Genomic DNA, 19,441 nt, shown 5'->3' with positions numbered 1-19,441 from the left:
TCAGGGTTCCCCTCCTCCAGGCATCTTCAAAACCCCTTGCCCCTCTGAGATGCCCAGCTGTGGGTTTGCAGATGAGAGCTGCGGATGTCATCATCCTTTTGCCTTAGGGGGGGGGTGTGGGCTTGTCGTGCTCTGGATGAGCCCTGAAGCAAGGCCTGTTTCCACACACGCCTGCAGAGTCTGCACAAAGAACAGAAATTTGGAGGAGAATTGAGTGGGCAGTGTCCCATCACCTTCCAACGTGTCTTCACCAACTATAAATAGCCACGCTTGTTTGTGCTCATCCAAACAAGGACGCAGTGCAAGGGGAGAGCTGCCAGGAAAACCACTCTGTTTCCCGCTCCTTGCACCCCTGGCCTGGCTCAAGTTGTCCCACATTTAAATGGAAAGTTTGCAAGTAAAAAAAAATGTCTGTGATTCCTGGGATGTTCTTGGCCATCAAGTAGGTATACAGGGACTCCACAGATATCAGCAGGGCCTTTGGATCCGGATTTCTGGGAAAAGGGAAGGAGGCTGATGAGTGAAAGAAACTGGCTTACTGCTGCTACAATTTTGTCCTTTCCTGATGGAAGGATTCAACCTCCCCGGGTGGTAACTTCCCTGTGCAGAATATTTCCAAAGGACTGGCTTCACATCTGCTTCTTGCACAGACAGGGCCCTCTTGTAGTTATTTATTTAAGAGAAACAAAAATCTCTAGAATCATAAAACATATGCATGTGGATGCTCATTTTGATTATTGCCATCAGAAGTGTAGTGGGCAAAGATACGACTGGGCATCAGAAACCTTCTATCTGGTTTCAGCTCTGCCACCAATTAACTGCGTGGCCTTGGGCACATAACACCCACCCTTGGAACATAGGACCCTTGTCTGTAATAAAATGAGGGCTTGAGCTGAGTAATCTGTATTCAGTTTTAGTAGTCAGAGCCCAAGTGTGAGATGTGATGAGTGGGCAGCCAGGAAAGCTGTTGGCCTCTCATCCTCAGTGGACGAGGGAAGTGAATTATAGGACCTGGTAGTTTTGCATTAGATGCGGGTGATAAAACAAGGTTGTGGAGTTGGAGCAAGAAAGAGACAGGGCAACCCAAGTCATTTCTCTAGGATTTTCATATTTGACATCTGCCATTGTCCACCTGAGTTGATAACCCCCGGGGTGGGGGTGAAAGCTGGAGAAAAAGGATTCTCCGTGTGCACTTCAGTGGTTTCCTGAGCACAGGGGATGGGGCTTTTCTATTTCTTTTCCTTCTCTTCCCAGCTCTTTCCCCCCTATAATAATTTTCAGACAGTTAAAGCCCAAACATTTACATTATAGTAATAGATCCTTCTGATGACAGGGAGAGAGCACTTCCAAGAAGAGTCATCATTGGGACTTGGGATCTTTTTTTTTTCAATGGGAGTCAGTGTGTTCACTCTTTTTCCCTTCATTACCACTCACCTCTAGAAGGACTATGGGGTCGTCTTGGTAGTTTTTTGTTGCTGCTGTTAATGCTGCTAATTTATTTATTTACTTGTTTCCTTGCCTTGGCTTCCTGTGCACTCCAACACCTTTTCCAGGCCACATGTCTTGGCTTAACTGTCCCAACTTGGGCTAAATTGGGCCATGCCACTGGCTGAGCTCATGTTCTCAAGGGATGCACATGGCGCACCTTCCACGTTTCTGACTGTGCACATACCCGATCTCATGTCTCAAGTCTAAGTGGGAAGAGCAGGCCTTCAGGGTGGGTTAGGTGTGTGATTTTGTTTTTTAGGTGTGTGATTTTTGTTTATCACTGGTACTTTTTAACTTGGGAAGCAAAGGCAATTCACACAGCTGGCCGTGAGAAGTGGTGACAGGCTACCTGGCATCCTTGATGATTCACCAGCCCTGTGACCAGGAGGCCAATTGAAGCAGCTTTGAGAAGTGGTCAAGAGCTTGGCCCTGGAGTTAAAGTTAGTAGGTTCAAACCCAGACCTCACTACTCTACTACTTTTATAATCTTTTGTCAGCAAGTGACTTAATCTTACTGAGCCTCAGTTTCCTGATCTATATAATGAAAAATAAGGGGATCACAGCTAAGGTTCTCCAGGAAGAAGACTCTGAGGCAGCATTTAGTATGCAGGATCTGTTTTAGGGCTCTGGGCTCACTGAAGGAAGAAGGAAACGGTGTTGGGCAAAGGGAGATGTCAGGTTGTAATACTGGCTCACCAAAGCCTCAACCAACTCCACAGGGAGCTTTGGAGCTAAAATGGTTCCTCCAAGTTATTATGTATTGGACTGAAATGGGCAAGACTTTATTGCGTGTGTTGTAGTCTACCCTGGAAAAGGTTTACCTCAGTCAAGGAGGCTCTCTGCAGCTGGGGTGGTCCCTGGAGGAACCAACAGCATTCCTACGAGCAGGAACATCCAGCCTTTCACTGAAGGAGGCTCTGGGCAGTGCAGCTCCATGTCCTTGAGGCAGAGTAGATATTTCAAGGGGTGGTTCTGATGATTGAATAACGTATAAAAGGGGCAATCCTCATGCCTGGCTCATGGTAGGCCATCAGTTATCAGTTGTTGCTGTCATTTCTATGGGATTGTAGGTTCCACTCCATCCTGCTGGGTGTCCTTGGGCTAGTCAACTCGTTCTCTGTGATTTAGGTTCCTGTCCAGTAAAGCAAGGAGACTCTTACCTGCTAGTTGCCTATCTAACTCATATGTTTTAAGTGTCCATAACCAAAACTGCTGAGAAAAAATACAAGAAAATAACATTGTTATCTTTGGGTGTATGGTGATATGCCTGCTTTCTTATATTTTCTCCTTTTATTTAACAGGAGTGGATAGAGAAACTCACCACCCAAAAACCCTCATAAGAGCTAGTAACTTACAAAAGGATGGGCTTTTTTCTTCTTTTGTTCAATTTAGTAACATCCTTCTTGGCAAAAATGGTATCTGTGTGTTAGGCAGACTGGAGGAGAGCAAGGACCATTGAGGACTGAAACCTCATTGGGCATCAGCCGCTCCAAACACATGCTTTGGAGAATTTCAGAAATTCTGGTATTTTTCAGAACTAAAACCCATTAGCATTGTTGTAAGAGTCTATAAATACAGAGGAGGCATTTACAAATAGACTTTGTAAAACGCTTCCACACCCACAGTCTGAACACTGTCAAAACACCAGCTGCAGCTTCCCTACTTGGAAGGATCAGACCTTTTTTAAAACTACACCTACTGTGTTTTCAAAATAGGCTTGCTTCTGGCCCTGTATAGAAGATAATTTTAGCTGAAAGCCTGGGTCTGGCTCTTGGTATGAAGGATCAGGGCTCAGTAGAGAGATAGGGGATCCCAATCTCCTTCCTATCAGAATGTGGCTGGCACTTTAGAATCTGGGGAGGGGTCACTCAGAGATGGCACTGCCTATTTCTTCAGGGTGGGCCCTCATGACCTTGGCCTCTCAGTCTAGGATTTTTAACTCACCCCAGTTGAGTTCCAGGGGTGGTCCCAGGTGATCACATGGGCATCTGTGGTGGGGGAGACTCTTAAAGGAGAGCTTGTAGCAAGGGTGGCCAATCTCACCTTTTACCTTGATGATACAGTTGGGGAGAAAGGAGAAAGAGCAGAAGCTGCAAGAATTGTACAGTCTCTAGTATTAAAAGTGAACTTTAAAAGGAAGGAAAAATTCACCTATAGTCTTATCCCAGAGACAACTACTATTAACATTTTGGACTTTTTCTTTCCCATCTTTTTTCCTGTGTATGATTTGGTTTGTTTCATTGGTTTTACATAGGTATGATCATAGTAAATGTCATATAATTTTTGGGGAAAATGCATTTATTGTACAAATACATATTGCATTCTCATTTGAGAAAAAAGGCAAATGTTCATTAAATCCAAAGTGTTTTTGAGCCTTCCATGTACCAAGTGCTGAACTGGATGTTAGAAATCACCCATCAGACTACCCTGGAATAACCACTAAATAGTCTTCCAGTCTCTTAAAAAAAAAAAATCCCTCTTCCTAATATATCAGAAGTGCACATGGGTGTATATGCATTGAGATGTTTTAAACTTGCCTTTATTCCTTGACATTGTAACATCATAATATCCTGTTGTCACTAACTGTTTATAAACATTATTTCGCCGAAACCGGTTTGGCTCAGTGGATAGAGCGTCGGCCTGTGGACTCAAGGGTCCCAGGTTCGATTCCGGTCAAGGGCATGTACCTTGGTTGAGGGCACATCCCCAGTAGGGGGTGTGCAAGAGGCAGCTGATCGATGTTTCTAGCTCTCTATCCCTCTCTCTTCCTCTGTGTAAAAAATCAATAAAAATATATTTTAAAAAAAACATTATTTTATGGCTATATAAAAGTCTGCCAAATATCATAGGTTATTCTGCTGTTCTCCTATTTATGAAAGTTTTCAGTTTTTTTTTCAGTTTTTCATTATTATGAATAACACTGTGATATACATATTAACCTGCAAAACCCATTTGAGTGTTTTGGACTATTTCTTTAGCATTTACTCCCAGATGAAAACAGATGAACATCAAGAGGATATACATCCTCTTCTTTAAAATTACTTCTTTTTACCCTGCACTATTCCCCAAAGGCTTTGAGATAACTTTAAAAAATTAGTTGAGAGTGACAGTAAAGGGGAAGTCAGGGTAGAAAAGTAATACAGCCCAAGATAAGATGAGCACAGTGCAGATAGGCAGGCAGACCTCAGAGGTATTGCAGGTTTGATTCCAGACCACCACAATAAAGCAAATGTTGCAATAAAGCAAGTCACACAAAGTTTTTGGTTTCCCAGTGTGTATAAGAATGATGTTTACACTATACTGTAGTCTATTAAATGTGCAATAATAGCATTGTGACTGGAAAAAAAAAGTGCACATGACTTAATTTTAAAATACTTTATTTTTTATTTTTTTAAAAGCTAAGCCTGTTGGGAAAATGGCACTAAATGGCCTGTTGCAGGGCTGCCACAAACCTTTGATGTGTAAAAAACAAAACAAAAACACAAATATCTCTGAAGCACAATAAAGCAAAGCAGCATAAAACGAGGTATGCCTGTAATGTGCAATAGGGTTCTCCACAGTCCCTCAAGCTAGGCTCTCATTTGACTGGAAGCTTCCAGCCGTCAAATCAAAGAGGGAAATTGCCACTCTAAGAGTCACAGTTACCAAAATGCACAAATAAACCACATGTTCCAAAGCAGCCAACTTGTTCTGCAATACAGCAGCTTAACTGCTGTGCAAAGCTCCTTCTCTCCACCAACACCCCCTCTGATGTTTCCCCCAGCTGCTCACCAGGGTGTCTCCTTAGACCATCCTCCCCTTTGGCAAAAAAAAAAAAAAAAAAAGCAGCCCAGTGGAATTAACTGGACTTTTGTTGCCTGAATAACCTGTTTCTGTGGACAGAACACATGTTCTTTACGTTTTAGGTCCTTGGTGTGTTCCCAAAAGGACAGAACTGTCTGGCTGTGAGTGTAACTTGAGTTCAGTCTGTTAGTCTGGAGGAAGACAGCACCAAATCATTCAGGCTCCATAAATACAAAATAATATTAAGCGCCTTAAAGACTTTTAAAAATAAAAATGCTTACCCAAGAGGTTTGGCTCAGTAGATAGAGTGGCAGCCCACGGACTGAAGGGGACCAGGTTCCATTCCAGGGCATGTACCTGCCTTGCAGGCTTGATCCCCGACTCTGGTCAGGGTACATGCAGGAGGCAATCAATTGATGTGTCTCTCTCTCTCACACATCGATGTTTCTCTCTGTCTCTCCCCTTCCCTTCCACTCTCTCTAAAAATCGATGGGAAAATATCCTCGGGTGAGGATTAACAAAACAAAAAAATAAAATAATTAAAAATGCTTTCCTACTTATACTTCATTTCTAAAGCATTTCATTCAGAAAGTTACATTCAAATTAGTGGACCCTCCCAATTATATGTTTTGAAACAAAGGTCCTCAATCGCATCGTTCCTGTTGGCTTGGGATCTGTCCAAGGGATTGGGCCCGGTGGGGCCTGAGCTTTGGTAACCAAAGGATGGAGGGGCAATCTGCTCCAGTAACCTGGCCTAAGCGGTCCCCCACCACCTTAGGTATCGGGATGAGGTGGGAAATAAAGGCTCTGCTGTGAAGTTCAAGCTGCTTCGCTTTTCCAAGTACAGTAGTCCACATTCTCCTTGAACTCTGATTCAGCCAAGCTCAGAATTTTCAACCACGCTCAGAAAAGCCCAGCAAGTCTCATAATGCACACACACAGTCTACGAGCTGCAATCTTCTCTTGATGAAGACCAAGCTGTTTGGCTCAGCCCTGGTTCCCCAGAGTTCTCACCTCCGCTTTGTCTTCGGTTGAGGGTGCTTGAGGTTATGCTTGAGGTTGAGTCAGTCTTGTTCGTTTGGGAACTGATGGGGGCTTACTTCCTTCCACTGGGTATTCTCTACCATCACAGGATATGCATGTCACACTGAGTGCGACCACCACCACTCCTCTTGAGTGAGAAACCCAGGAATCGTCCCTTACCTCCAGGTTTATACATCTACTTCAGTTTCCCTCTGCCTCCCATTACCTCCAGGACAAACTGAACCCTGTGGTGCTCAGCTCAGCAGTCTGACCTTTGCCAACGTTTCTCCTCTCACTACTCTCTGGAGACCTTAGGCTTTCGCCTTGGGACCTCTGACCACTCTGGGTCCTTGCTCAATCATGTGTCTTACTTGATATCCTCCAAGGCCCAACTGTAATGCCACCTCCTCCATGTGCCCCGGGATTGCCATGCATATCCCCTGCACTGAACCCATCCTCCCCAAAGGGCTTTGATGTGCCTGTATCTTACACAGCCAGCCTATAACATGTAGGCTTGTGATTGTCCGTCTGTCTCTTTCTACCATTGAGACCATAAGCCCCTCCAGAGTAGGTACCACCTGGTTTGGCTCTCTCAATACCCCCAATCTGTTCCTCATTGTGTGGTTTGGCCTCAGGCCAGGGTGACTGCCGGAAGCCATAAGATGGACTATTTCTGTTGCTTTCCGGGGAACAACTGCTTGGCTTCTCCCTCTCATTTTATAGGCAACATTTCTTTCTGATTTCACTGCCATCACAGACGTTTGATAATCTCATTTGGGAGCTGCCCTTTTGGAGGAATTTGGAGGAACCTTCTGCTTGTGCCTGAATGAGCTGTTTCTCTCATCATCTTGGAGGCCCATTCCTATCCCCAAGGGCTGTTCCTTGCCCAAATACAGAGGGAAGTCGCCCGTGTCCTGATGGGCATGGGGGCACCCACCCAAGAGCTGTCTAATTTTACAGCCTGTCCCAAGGGCCAGCTTTCAGGCTGCCAGATCTCAACTTGACACCTTGCGCCTGTCAACAGCCTGGCTGATGCCTCAGCCCCAGGCCAGCAAACCTTTTCCTCAAGGTTAAAAGTAGTTGACCTTTGACAAGCAGCATTGGCTACATTCCTTAGTCCTTAAAAGGGAAGTTCCCAGTTACTGTTTGCTGGTGCTTATTTGGCCAGGAGACAGGGGCAGGGCTTGCGTTGTACCCTGTGTACCAGCAGGAGGGTTTGTGGCTAAAGGTGCATTGCTGAACAGTCATTATTAAAATAGCCATCTTTGAAAATGTGTGCTGGAAAGGGGGGCCTCCAGTCTGTCGGTCTCTTTGCACCAAGGCCCGTGTGGCTGGAGAACTCGTTGACTCCTACTGAGTTCCTCACAGGCGACAGTGCCACCTGCCCCACACACAGCGCACTCCTTAACTTGCGTGCAACAAGAAAGCTGACAAAATGACAAGGACACACACCAATTGTTAAATGCCTGGACTTGTGTTTTGAATGTAGGGGTGACGGTGCAAAGATTGACTTGGTTGGCAGTTCGTTATCTGGCATCCTGGACAAGGATCTCTCGGACCGCAGCAATGACATCGGTGAGTAAGGAAAACATTCTTGCTTTTCTTTGCAAAATTTTGAAGGAACTGCAGAGTTCAGTTTTCCCCTTCAAGCAATCTGAGGAGAACTAACATAGCTATTTAAATGCAAGGCTAACAGCCCTGGTTGGTTTTAGGTGTTGCGGTTTTGTAAACAAGGGAAGCGATGGTGGTTCCCACATTAAAACACAATGCTTGGGTTTGTTACTCTCTCTGGCCTTACAAATTCCTTGCAAGGTCCAATGCAAAGAAATGATGAATAAACCTTTTTGTAAAAGTGGGCATTAGCTCTTATATTCATATTTTCCAGTGATTTATGCTTTTAATATAATGAGGTCAGTGGGTGAAAATGCAGAATGGCAGAGTTCATTGTGAACATAGTACTAAGTGTTTTGACTTTGAATTTAAAATGAGCTTTGGTATAATAATTGCCACTTAGTTCAGAACATGAGTGAATTTTCCCAAGGTCAAGATACCACCATGTGATAAATGGGAAGGTAGCTAGAGTCTCTGTGGGTAAAAGAGTTGGAGGGTCTTTTGGGGATATGCATGGGTGGGTTTGAGGTCACATATGTGCTGGTTGAGGCCACTGTTGGTCTCACTTGGGTGACAGCCTTTTTAAGAAGTTCAAATTCAAAGACTAATTTGTTTTAGCTTTACACCTTTTATTTGTACCTATGATGGTCATAAGTTAGCACTCTCTCATATTCTACAGAAGAGAGGGGGTTACATTTTGGAATTTGCCTTTTTTAAATTAAAAATTTTATTTCAAAATAAGTATAGATTTTGCATGCAGTTATAAGAAATAATGCAGAGATCCACATACCCTTTACCCAGGTTCCCCCCCCCCCATGGTAACATCTTATGAAATTGTAGTGCATGATCACAACCCAGATATTGACGTTAATATAGTCCACCAGGTTCCCCAGTTTTACTAGTACTTGTGTGTATTTAGGTCTATGTAGCTTTGTCACATGTAGATTTGTGTATCTACCACTACAGTCAAGATACAGAACATTCAATTGCCAGTAGGATCCCTCTGTTCCTTTTCTTAACCACACCCACCTCCCCTTTACCCCTCCTCTTCCCTAACCTCTGGCAGCCACTATCAGGGATTGATTCGACCTGGAAGATTTCTAGCATCATTTGCTTTGGCTGCTCAATTTAGAAACAAATGTCTGATAGTTGGCAAGCCCTGTAAGAGGCACCAGAGCACCTACCACACACATTCTCATCACCTGAGGTTACTCCTCTGCTGGGGTGCCATTTTCTTCTGAACCTGCAAAAAGAGTTGCATCTTCCAAACTGCTGACCTACAGTCTCTGATCTGATCTGTGAGGACTTGGGGGTAGGATGTGTCATTGTCACTGTAAACACCAAAAGTACTGTCTTGTTTCCAGAAACTGTTCTATATCCTCAGTCAGCTTTTGAGAAGCTCAGTCAGGAAGCAAGACCAAGAGCTTCTGACAGTTTGGGCTGACACAATAATAATAGAAACTGGCCTGCTATAGCATTTGACCTGGTTAAAGGGCAGGGAAGAACAGAGCAGTTATTGGCTGTGAATGAAAAGGAATTGTTGGAATGAGCCTGGTTAAGTTTTGGTTCTATGGCTGCAGTTTAGCATTCAGGCCCCATTTCAAGGCAGGGTGGACACAGTGTCAGCAAAGGTACTGTTGTGTGTAGGGGCCTCCCACAAGAAGGGAGGTGTTCTCCCACCTCCAGAATATACAGGGCTGTACCTTGCTTGTGAAGAACATCGGTCTTGGACCTTTGTTTTCTTTGAGTCTGGAGATGACTAAGGTGGCTATCGCCAAAATATGAATTTCATGTTTTTCAGTCTAATAAGCTAGTTTGTAAATGTTGAAGGCATTGATGGAAGGGGTTAGTCTATGGAAGCTTTTCATACTGTGGAAGCTAAGCACCAGCTGTATGTATTAGGGAGTCCATAAAGAGATACTGAGGTTTAGTTTGCTCTTATTTTTACAAGAAGACTATACCAGAAACTGTAATTCCTCAAGCTAATAATTTAGCATATATGTTATTTACATTGTGAGAAATGGTAATTAGCCATTATGAAATCAACCACTACATACTCGAGTGCAAGGCTGAATGGCTACCTCACACACAGGCCCTGCTTTCCAGGGTGTTGGGGTCTCTTTAGGCCCCTAAGACAGCAAATAAAAAGCAAAGTAACAATGACGGTCTGTATAAATGATGACTGAGTGGTAGAAAGTAATGGTGCTCAGAGTTGGGGATGTTCCTTGGGACCCAGGGTGCAAGGCTCTATAAAGGGGGACAGACTTACCTGGATTTGGAAGTTAGATTTGCTTAGGTAGAGGCAGAGATGTGCAGGGAAATCACACGGGGACTGCTGATAGCTGAGCATAGATCCGGCCTGGCTGCAGTAGAGTGTTTATTCTGGCATGGGAGTGGGTGGGGAGGAGGGGGCTGGAAATGGAAGTCAGGACTGGATTGAGTTGGAGAGGGATGGATTTGTAATTGACTCTGCAGGCAGTGTGAGCCATTGATGGTTGACACTGAAGTGACATGATCAGGTCGAAAAATTCAGATATCACTGATGGAGCTTTTGGGACAAATGAGATGAAGAAAATACGGGTGTCAGGAGTCAGGTTATTTGATAGTTCCAATGAGAGGCAGTGAGAGAGAGCCCGAATTAAACTGCTCACAAAAGAATTGTGAAAGAAGGGATAGATGAAAAAGCAGCAATGTGAGAGCATTATGGCTTGGCCTCTGTAACAGATTGGATTTAGGAGTGGGGATGAGGAGAGAATGATTTGTTAGTTACGAGGTTTTAAAGTTGGGTGGCTGGGGAAAAACTGAGTGGGGTAGAAATAAGCATGTCTGGAGGAAGAACTGGTTTGGGGGGAAATGTGATGAATTCACTTAAGCATGTTGAGTTTGAGCTTTGGTCAGGCATCCCCGTGTCAGTGCTGGATGAAGGCTGAAAATGGAGGGCCGAGGCTGGGGAGGCAGGCAGGATGGCAGAGATTAGGACCTTCCATGAGACAAGAACACAGAGCTGAAGTCTACACACCTGGGTTTGAGTGCTGCTGCTTGGCTGGGTGGCCTATAAACTACAGACTCTGAGCTTCAGCTTCTTTATCTGTAAAGAATACTAAATCTCTACCAACTTCCTCATCTTGTCTTCCAAAATTATATAAAATCACTGGGTGGGCTGCAGAAAGATAGAGATGCTTATTTCTAATGTTTGTGTAGAAGTGATAAAGCCAACAAGAAAAAGAAAATCCTTAGAGAAAAAAGAACCTAGGGCTGAAGATCAAATCCTGCTGCGGGAAGCCCACATGTATGTAACGGAAAAGTGGCATCTTGCAACATCACAGGAGCCAATAACAGCTTTATTGAGGTATAATTTATATACTGTATACAAAGGGAGGAGAGGATTTTGACCAAAATGTCTTTAGGCCCAAATGCAGACGTGCTCTCTAGGAGAATAGGACATTGCAGAGCGACTGGCTCTCTTCAGGGCTGCTTTTGTATCTCTGCTTTTATGGCATGTGTTTATTGCTTTGAATCAAGAAGGAAATTACTTGTACCAGAATGTTTTGTTAGGGCTGCAGACAATTGAAGCTGTCCAAATGTGGGCTGCAGTGAATAGCAGAACACAGTCCTGAAAGCCATTCGCAATCTTCAGTGTTAGCTATAAATAAATGTGTTCCTCTTAATGAAGCTATAATTTTAAATTATTATGATATTAAATTAGAGAACATGGCTTTTTCAGACCTCGTGTGGGTAGCTATCAGCATCTGTCAGCCCACGATAATTTAGAATGAAATCAGTTTGGTCCCAAACTAAGTTGTTGATGTCAGTTTGAGATATTGTTTGTATCAAAGTACACAGCTATATTTCAAGGAACATAATAGAAAACATAGATGAGCTCCAACACAGGCCTGTGCATGAATAGAAGCAAAAATTAAATTGTCCGGTTTTCTCTTGCTGATGGAAGACTCTGTGTTCCAATTGAATAGGAGATTATAGGCCTCGAAGTCAAGTGCCATAACATTTACTTTTATTATGCCATATATTGCATTTCCCACAGCATGGCGGGATTTATTGTTACACTTCAATACTGCGGAGATTTCCCATTTCTTTTCCACTAAAGCACATGGCAGCCAGCCTCCAGGTGGGAAGCAAGCCCAGGAACTAAGCATCTAGTTTCAACTAATTGACGTATAAAAAGACCTTCTTATTCTTCAGTTGCTTGCCTTCTTCGTTTTAACTGTTGTTTTTTCCCATTCTATTTGAGTCTTATCAAACTGTTCCCACTTCCATCTCTTTAAATGGACCCCACCCCCTTTTCACTTGAGGAAGCAGAGGATTTCCCCTCCATCTTCCCCTCCCCACCTATAGACCCACACTTCACTTGGTAGTCAGCTTGGGGCCAAGTGTCAAAAGCTTTAAAGTCAATGGACTTAGGACGAGGATCTGGTTTGAAAGCTATGAAGACTAACTTTTAACTTGCCCTCAGTCTCTCACAGATGCCTCTAGGCCTATTCATTTGGACCAGGAAATGAAAAAGCACTTTCCTACATCCTTAGAATGCTATTAAGAGCTAATCAATTTGGGGTGCTGGCAAGGTTCTAAAACTGGATTGTGGCAATGGTCGCACAATTCTGTAAATTTACTAAAAATGACCAAGTTGTATTCTTAAAATGGGTGACCTTCATGGTATACAAAGTATACCTCAGTAAATCTGTTAAAAATGGGGGGGGGCTTAATTGTAATTTTCTTACCACTCACTTTGAGGTCTCAATGTCAAAAAAGATATATACACACAAGTAATTTATAAGCAAGGGGTTAAAAATGCCTCTTCGACCCACTTTATAAAATAGTTGTATTTAGACTAATAGTCATTATATTGGTGTTTCTGAATCCTCTGTAAACCAGTCTTTTATAAATGGACTTTTATCCCCCATTGACCCCTTCATGGGTTATGCATATATGCCCCCACCTGCCCCAGCCTTCACCACCCTATTGTCTGTGTCCATGAGTTATGCATATATGCATACAAGTTATTTGGTTGATCTCTTCCCATGCCCCCCTACTCCCTCACCCTGCCTTCCCTCTAAGATTCTGCAGTCTGTTCCATGCTCCTATATCTCTGGATCTATTTTGTTCATCAATTTATTTTGTTCATTAGATTCCACATATGAGTGAGATCATGTGATACTTGTCTTTCTCTGACTGGCTTATTTTGCTTAGCATAATACTCTCCAGGTCCCTCCATGCTGTCTCAAAGGGTAAGAAATCCTTCTTTTTAACTGCTGCATAGTATTCCATGGTGTAAATGTACCACAGCCCTTTTATTCACTCATCTACTGGTGTGCACTTGGGCTATTGTAAGTTGTGCTGCTATAAACATAGGGGTACATATATTCTTTCTGATTGGTGTTTCCGGATTCTTAGGATATACTCCTAGAAATGGGATCACTGGGTCAAATGGCAGTTCCGTCTTAAAATTTTTGAGGGACCTTCTTGCTGTTTTTCACAGTGGCTGCACAGGTCTGCATTGCCACAAGCAGTGCACTAGGGTTCCCTTTTTTCCACATCCTCGACAGCACTTGCCATTTGTTGATTTGTTGATGATAGTCATTCTGACCTATGTGAGGTGAAAGCTTCATTGTTGTTTTAATTTACATCTCTCGGATAATTAGTGACTTTGAGCATTTTTTCACATGTCTCTTGGCCATCTGTATGTCCCCCTTGGAGAAGTGTCTATTTAGGTCCTTTGCCCATTTTTAAATTGGATTGTTTGTCTTCCCATTGTTAAATTGTATGAGTTCCTTATATATTTTGAATATTAACCCCTTATTGGATGTATCATTGACAAATATGTTCTCCTATGCAATGGGCTCTCTTTTCATTTTGTTGATGGTTTCTTTTGCTGTGCAGAAGCTTTTATTTTGATGTAGTCCCATTTGTTTATTTTCTCCTTAGTTTCATTTGCCCTAAGAGATGTATCAGTAAACATATTGCTATGAGAGATGTCTGAGATTTTGCTGCCTATGGTTTCTTCTAAGATTTTTATGGTTTCATGACTTACATTTAGGTCTTTTATCCATTTTGAGTTTATTCTTGTACATGGTGTATGTTGGTGGTCTAGTTTCATTTTTTGTCAAATGCTTTTTCTGCATCTATTGATGTGATCATGTGATTTTGTCTTTCAATTTGTTTGTGTGATGTATCACCTTTATTGACTTGTGAATATTGTACCAGCCTTGCATCCCTGGGATAAATACCACTTGGTCATGGTGTATGATCTTTTTAATATATTGCTGGATCCAATTTGCTAATATTTCCTTGAGAATTGTAGTATCTATGTTTATCAGGGATTTTGTCCTGTAATTCTCTTTCTTTGTAGTATCTTTATCTGGTTTTGGAATTAGGATAATGCTGGCCTCATAAAAAATGAATAGCATTATGTTTTAGATGTGTTAAGAAAGCTCTCTAAAAGCATGTGGAGGAATCCTTTTGTAATACAAATAGGTTCTCTTAAGGTGTTAAATAAGGATATTGTTTTACAAAGACTTTTTTATTGAGTTTAGAGAGAGAGATGGAGAAACATAATTTGTTGTTCCACTTATTTATGCATTCATTGATTGATTCTTTTCTGTGCCCTGAGCCAGATCAAACTTGTAACTTTGGCATGTCTAGACAATGTTTGAACCAACTGAGCTACCTGGCCAGGGCTACAAAGTTTTCTTAAATTGAGGCCCAGCTGGCCCAGCTGGCCCAGCCGGTGTGGCTCAGTGGCTGACCGTCAACCTATGAACCAGGAGGTCATGGTTCGATTCCCCTGATCAGGGCACTGCCCAGGTTGTGGACTTGATCCCCAGTGGGGGGCATGTAAGAGGCAGTGGATCAATGATTCTCATCATTGATGTTTCTCTTTCTCCCTCTGCTTTCCTCTCTGAAATCAATAAAAATATTTTTTTAAATTGAGACCCAGCTGGACATTGATAAATATGATTACAGCTGTAGTTATAGAATATTCACAAAATGTTTGGAAGACTTAGGAGTGTTTTCTAAGAATATTTATAAGTTGCCGAAACCAGTTTGGCTCAGTGGATAGAGCGTTGGCCTTCGGACTGAGAGGTCCCAGGTTCGATTCCGGACAAGGGCATGTACCTTGGTTGCGGGCACATCCCCAGTAGGGGGTGTGCAGGAGGCAGCTGATCGATGTTTCTCTCTCATCGATGTTTCTAACTCTCTATCCCTCTCCCTTCTCTCTGTAAAAAAATCAATAAAAATATATTTTTTTAAAAAGAATATTTATAAGTAGAACATATCTTTATAATCCTGATTCCTCTTTTAGGTACAATTTGCAGATAGTTGCTTCTGAAGAATGTAGCTGTGTATATAATGTCATAGTGTGAGAACCATTCCTCCAGTACAGTTACAAGTGTATGCTCCCTTTCTTCATCTGCATTCTACTATCCTCCTGAGGTTATAGTGGGTGAAATAATAGCAGCCAGAGCGAGCAAGGGGAAGGAAAGAAGGAACTAACAGTGACTGGGGTGCCACCGAGACATCTTGTATGTTTTGAGTATTCTCATCATCACCAGCCCTGTAAAGGATGTATAATAACTCTCATTTTCATAGGGAAGGGACAGGGGATAAAGAAAGCCAGGTAATTTGGGCAAGGTTAACTGGCTAGTGAGTAGCAGAGTTTTATTTGAACCCAGGTCTCCCTGACCCCTGGGGCCAGATATTTCAGTGCATGAAGTTGGACTGCATCAGCGGTTCTCAACCACTCTCCCCAGGAGATGTTTGGTGATGTCTGGAGATATTTCTGGTTGTCACAGCATGGGGGTGGGGGTGGGAGTTAGCATGCTACTGGCATCTAGTGGGTAGAAACCAAGGACACTACTAAATATTCCACAGTGCACAGGACAACAGCACCAAGGTTGAGAAAGCCTGGCTGGTGTCAAGAATCTGATGGTGAATTGGGAACTGGTGGGCCAAGGACAGTGTCCCCTCAAGTGCAGGCTTGTGGCCCATCTCATTTCCTGAGAATCTCTATAAAACACAATTTGAAATAGTTTCAGAGCTTTTTGCAACTGATGACTTTATATACAAAAAAGTAAGTATATTTGAAGTAATTGAATATCAAAACAAGAAAGTCTTCATAAGCCTGAGGAAGAGCCTAAGAGTACGCTCTTCCTCAGGCTTATGGCAAATTACTTGCTCTAGAAAAAATGATATAATTTGAGTCTGATTTTTACATGGGAGGATTTTTATATTTGGGTTTAGATACTCCCAAGATTTAATACCCAGTGTTTAAATGAGTATTAAATAAAAAGACAATAAACATGAAATTTAATTAATGCTATATTATAAATTTGTGCTCTGTATACTGAACCTTTTCATGATATATATAAAGCCATTTAATAGTGACTATTACCACAAAATTTTTGTTATGACACCAAATCTCTATAAATCTCTATAAACAAGTGATTGAATTCGAAAGTTATTTTGACATTTTTGCCTTTTCCCATAAGAAATCATTTCTTGGAGTCCTCGGACAGATTTGCAGGGAAGACTTAGATCCCTGGCTTTGAGCTATTGGTTTTTCTGTCCTTTTTTATATTTTAAATTTCCCCTTTGATCCTTGTAGCATTTTAGGTCAGTTAAGTGAATTCTCAGGTTTAATAGGACAACATATACTGTGTCCTGCCTGCCTTAAAGAACCTCCAGGAGTGACATTTGGAGTGTTCCAGATGGACTGCTGGCTGACTGTGTGTGTGAGTGAGCCATACTTCTCAGCTCTCTTGGGGCTCGCTGCTCTGACATGAGAACTTTCATGCAAGGGCCACGGCTCACTCCTACAGTGTCTCTTTACCAGTGACCTTCAGATATGGCCTTGGGGATCAAGAATGTGGCTGACATTACCCATGCAGAAAATAGGAAGATGTGATCTCTGTTATGTCAGGGTCAAGTCTGTGGATGAGGCTGTGAAGTGTGTGAGTGTGTGTGTGTGTGTGTGTGTGTGTGTGTGTGTGTGTGTGTGTACACATGCCACTATTCAGGGACACAAGTCATGATCAGACTTCACTTTCTATCAAGATATTTGAGAAGCAATATGCATTTTTCAAGCATGATGGCAAAAAGAAAAAGAGGTTGTGCTTAGTCAAGTAAGTGCTTTATATGAAGGAAGTGAAACAGATTGAACTTCTGATTGATGGGTCTTGGCTCCTGTTAATTCAGAACAGATTCTATGCCTGGACCTCTCCCTGCAGTGCCTCTGCCCTGGTTCCTGACTTCTCACCTAAGACTCTTAGCGCTCACAGCCTAGGTTTGTGCTGAGTAAATGAGCTCAAGCTGGCAACCAGCACTGGTTTCAAAATCAGCTCCAAGTCCTCAAGGAGATGGGCTGGTGGCAAGGCCTATCCCAAGTATTTCCAAGAGTCTGATCCCAGATGTAAACCAGGGGTGTCCACTAACAGACCCTCGCAGAAACATTGGCCCACACCAAAACCGAAGTGCTCACCTCTGCCTGCTTGGTCCCCCTCAGGGCAGTCCTGGCATTTGGCAGTTCATCACATTGGTTGGGTTTGTACTTAGTTTTGATGGGTTCCATACACATCTTTTACCCCATCATATCCAATAAGCGCAAAAGCAACAAACATTCCAAGTGTCAGTAGCAAAAGTCTCATGAAGACTATAGAAACACGGGTGGGCATTAAATAAATCAAAGTGAGGAGACGGTAACAAATGTTGCATAGACTCATGAGAGTATTTGAGGGTGTGAATTATTCTCAAACACAAAGAGTGAACAGTGCCATGCTGCCTGAGCCACCTACAGCTATCAGCCTGCTCAGAGGAAAAGTAACTGACAGGTGAGAGGAGTGGAGGGACATTCAGGTACGTAGCAAGCTCAGTTCAGACAGCCCTTGGCTTGGAGAGGTTCACAGTACTCAGTAGGCATTTGCATTTGTGGTCCAGCCCGGAAGCTTACCTGTGTGCAGAAGCAGCATATCCTCCCCTGGGATTTTGGTCACCTGCCTCTCTGTGGTCAGGGCCCTCGAATTCTTCCTTCAGCCCAATGACTTGAGCATTTCTGCGTTTGCTACATGCTGAAACCATTGATAACTTTGGGCATACAAGTGTAGATGGGTTAAAGTAATCTATGCACAGCAAAGGGACTTGTATAGTACTTGTTACGTTCACAGTGTGCTCAGCTGAGACCTCTGAGCTGGGAATGAATGTGGAGGCAAAAAGAGAACAGGTGACATTCAGCTCTGATTGCACATGGCATTTATTGGCCTGCAGTACCCCCTCTGCCCACTGCCTCTGGCTCACAGATCGGCAGGGCCCAGTTATGGCTTCCATTTGACTTGGAAATATCCAGGGGGCTATACCACCTGCCAGAAAACCATGCTCAAGTGCCCCTTTGCCATACTAAAAGCATAATAAACAAACTACACATTATTAAGGAGGAAATCTGAATTATTAACCCCTTTCTCTAGCTATTTACTTTTGCTTAAGGTATGGTCTAGAGGCCTTGGCCTTCTCAGCCCCTTGCTACCTTTGATTCATTGAATGAGAAAAGTGATGAGTACTTGAGGAGTGAGGTTGGTGAGACCCACTAGAAGGTTATTAGATCTGGTGGTGACAAGCTAAGGATGAGGTGTAAGGAAACAGGGAGCCTGGATTTAGAACCAGAAGAAGTCTCTTTATTTAGCTACGAGGTGACATGCAGTGATGCTCTTTATCCCCTGAGGCCTGAGTCATCTCTCCCTGAAGTTGTTCATAATCTTTGGAATTTCACAGAATCACCTACCAAACCAAAAGGGGTTTTAATGTGAGGAAGTGCTGATTTTTATTTCACTAATTAAAGACATTTTAAAGAACGATGGCCATCACTCGTCCAGTGTTTCTCTCTCCCTCTCCCTTCCTCTCTCTCTCTCAAATCAATAAAAACATATTTTTTTAAATAAACAAAAATACGAATACCATCACCTGGTAGAAGGGATATAATCTCCCAGTTTTTTTTTAATTAAAGATTTTTTTATTAAATCTTTATTGTTCAGATTATTACAGTTGTTCCTCTTTTTTCCCCCCATAGCTCGCCTCCACCCGGTTCCCACCCCACCCCATGCCCTTACCCCCCACTATCCTCATCCATAGGTGTACAATTTTTGCCCAGTCTCTTCCCGCACCCCCACACCCCTTTCCCCCTGAGAATTATCAGTCCACTCCCTTTCTCTGCCCCTGATTCTATTACAGTCACCAGATTATTCTGTTCATCAGATTTTTTATTCACTTGATTTTTAGATTCACTTGTTGATAGATACATATTTGTTGTTCATAATTTTTATCTTTACCTTTTTCTTCTTCCTCTTCTTAAAGAATACCTTTCAGCATTTCATATAATACTGATTTGGCGGTGATGAACTCCTTTAGCTTTTTCTTATCTGTGAAGCTCTTTATCTGACCTTCAATTCTGAATGATAGCTTTGCTGGGTAGAGTGATCTTGGTTGTAGGTTCTTGCTAGTCATCACTTTGAATATTTCTTGCCACTCCTGTCTG

General features: G+C 42.7%; 1 protein-coding gene across 1 annotated transcript in view; it reads left to right on the top strand.

The window, feature by feature from the left end:
* Nucleotides 1-19,441, top strand: part of SH3KBP1 (SH3 domain containing kinase binding protein 1) — a 339,627-nt gene that overhangs the window by 295,920 nt on the left and 24,266 nt on the right. The window contains exon 13 of the mRNA XM_008154559.3: nt 7,784-7,869. Within this exon, the coding sequence (XP_008152781.1) occupies nt 7,784-7,869 (86 nt within the window). The remainder of the gene's footprint in view (nt 1-7,783; nt 7,870-19,441) is intronic.

The sequence above is a fragment of the Eptesicus fuscus genome, chromosome 1 (genome assembly GCF_027574615.1).
Source record: "Eptesicus fuscus isolate TK198812 chromosome 1, DD_ASM_mEF_20220401, whole genome shotgun sequence".
NCBI lineage: Eukaryota > Metazoa > Chordata > Mammalia > Chiroptera > Vespertilionidae > Eptesicus > Eptesicus fuscus.
This window is presented reverse-complemented; position numbering and strand designations above follow the sequence as displayed.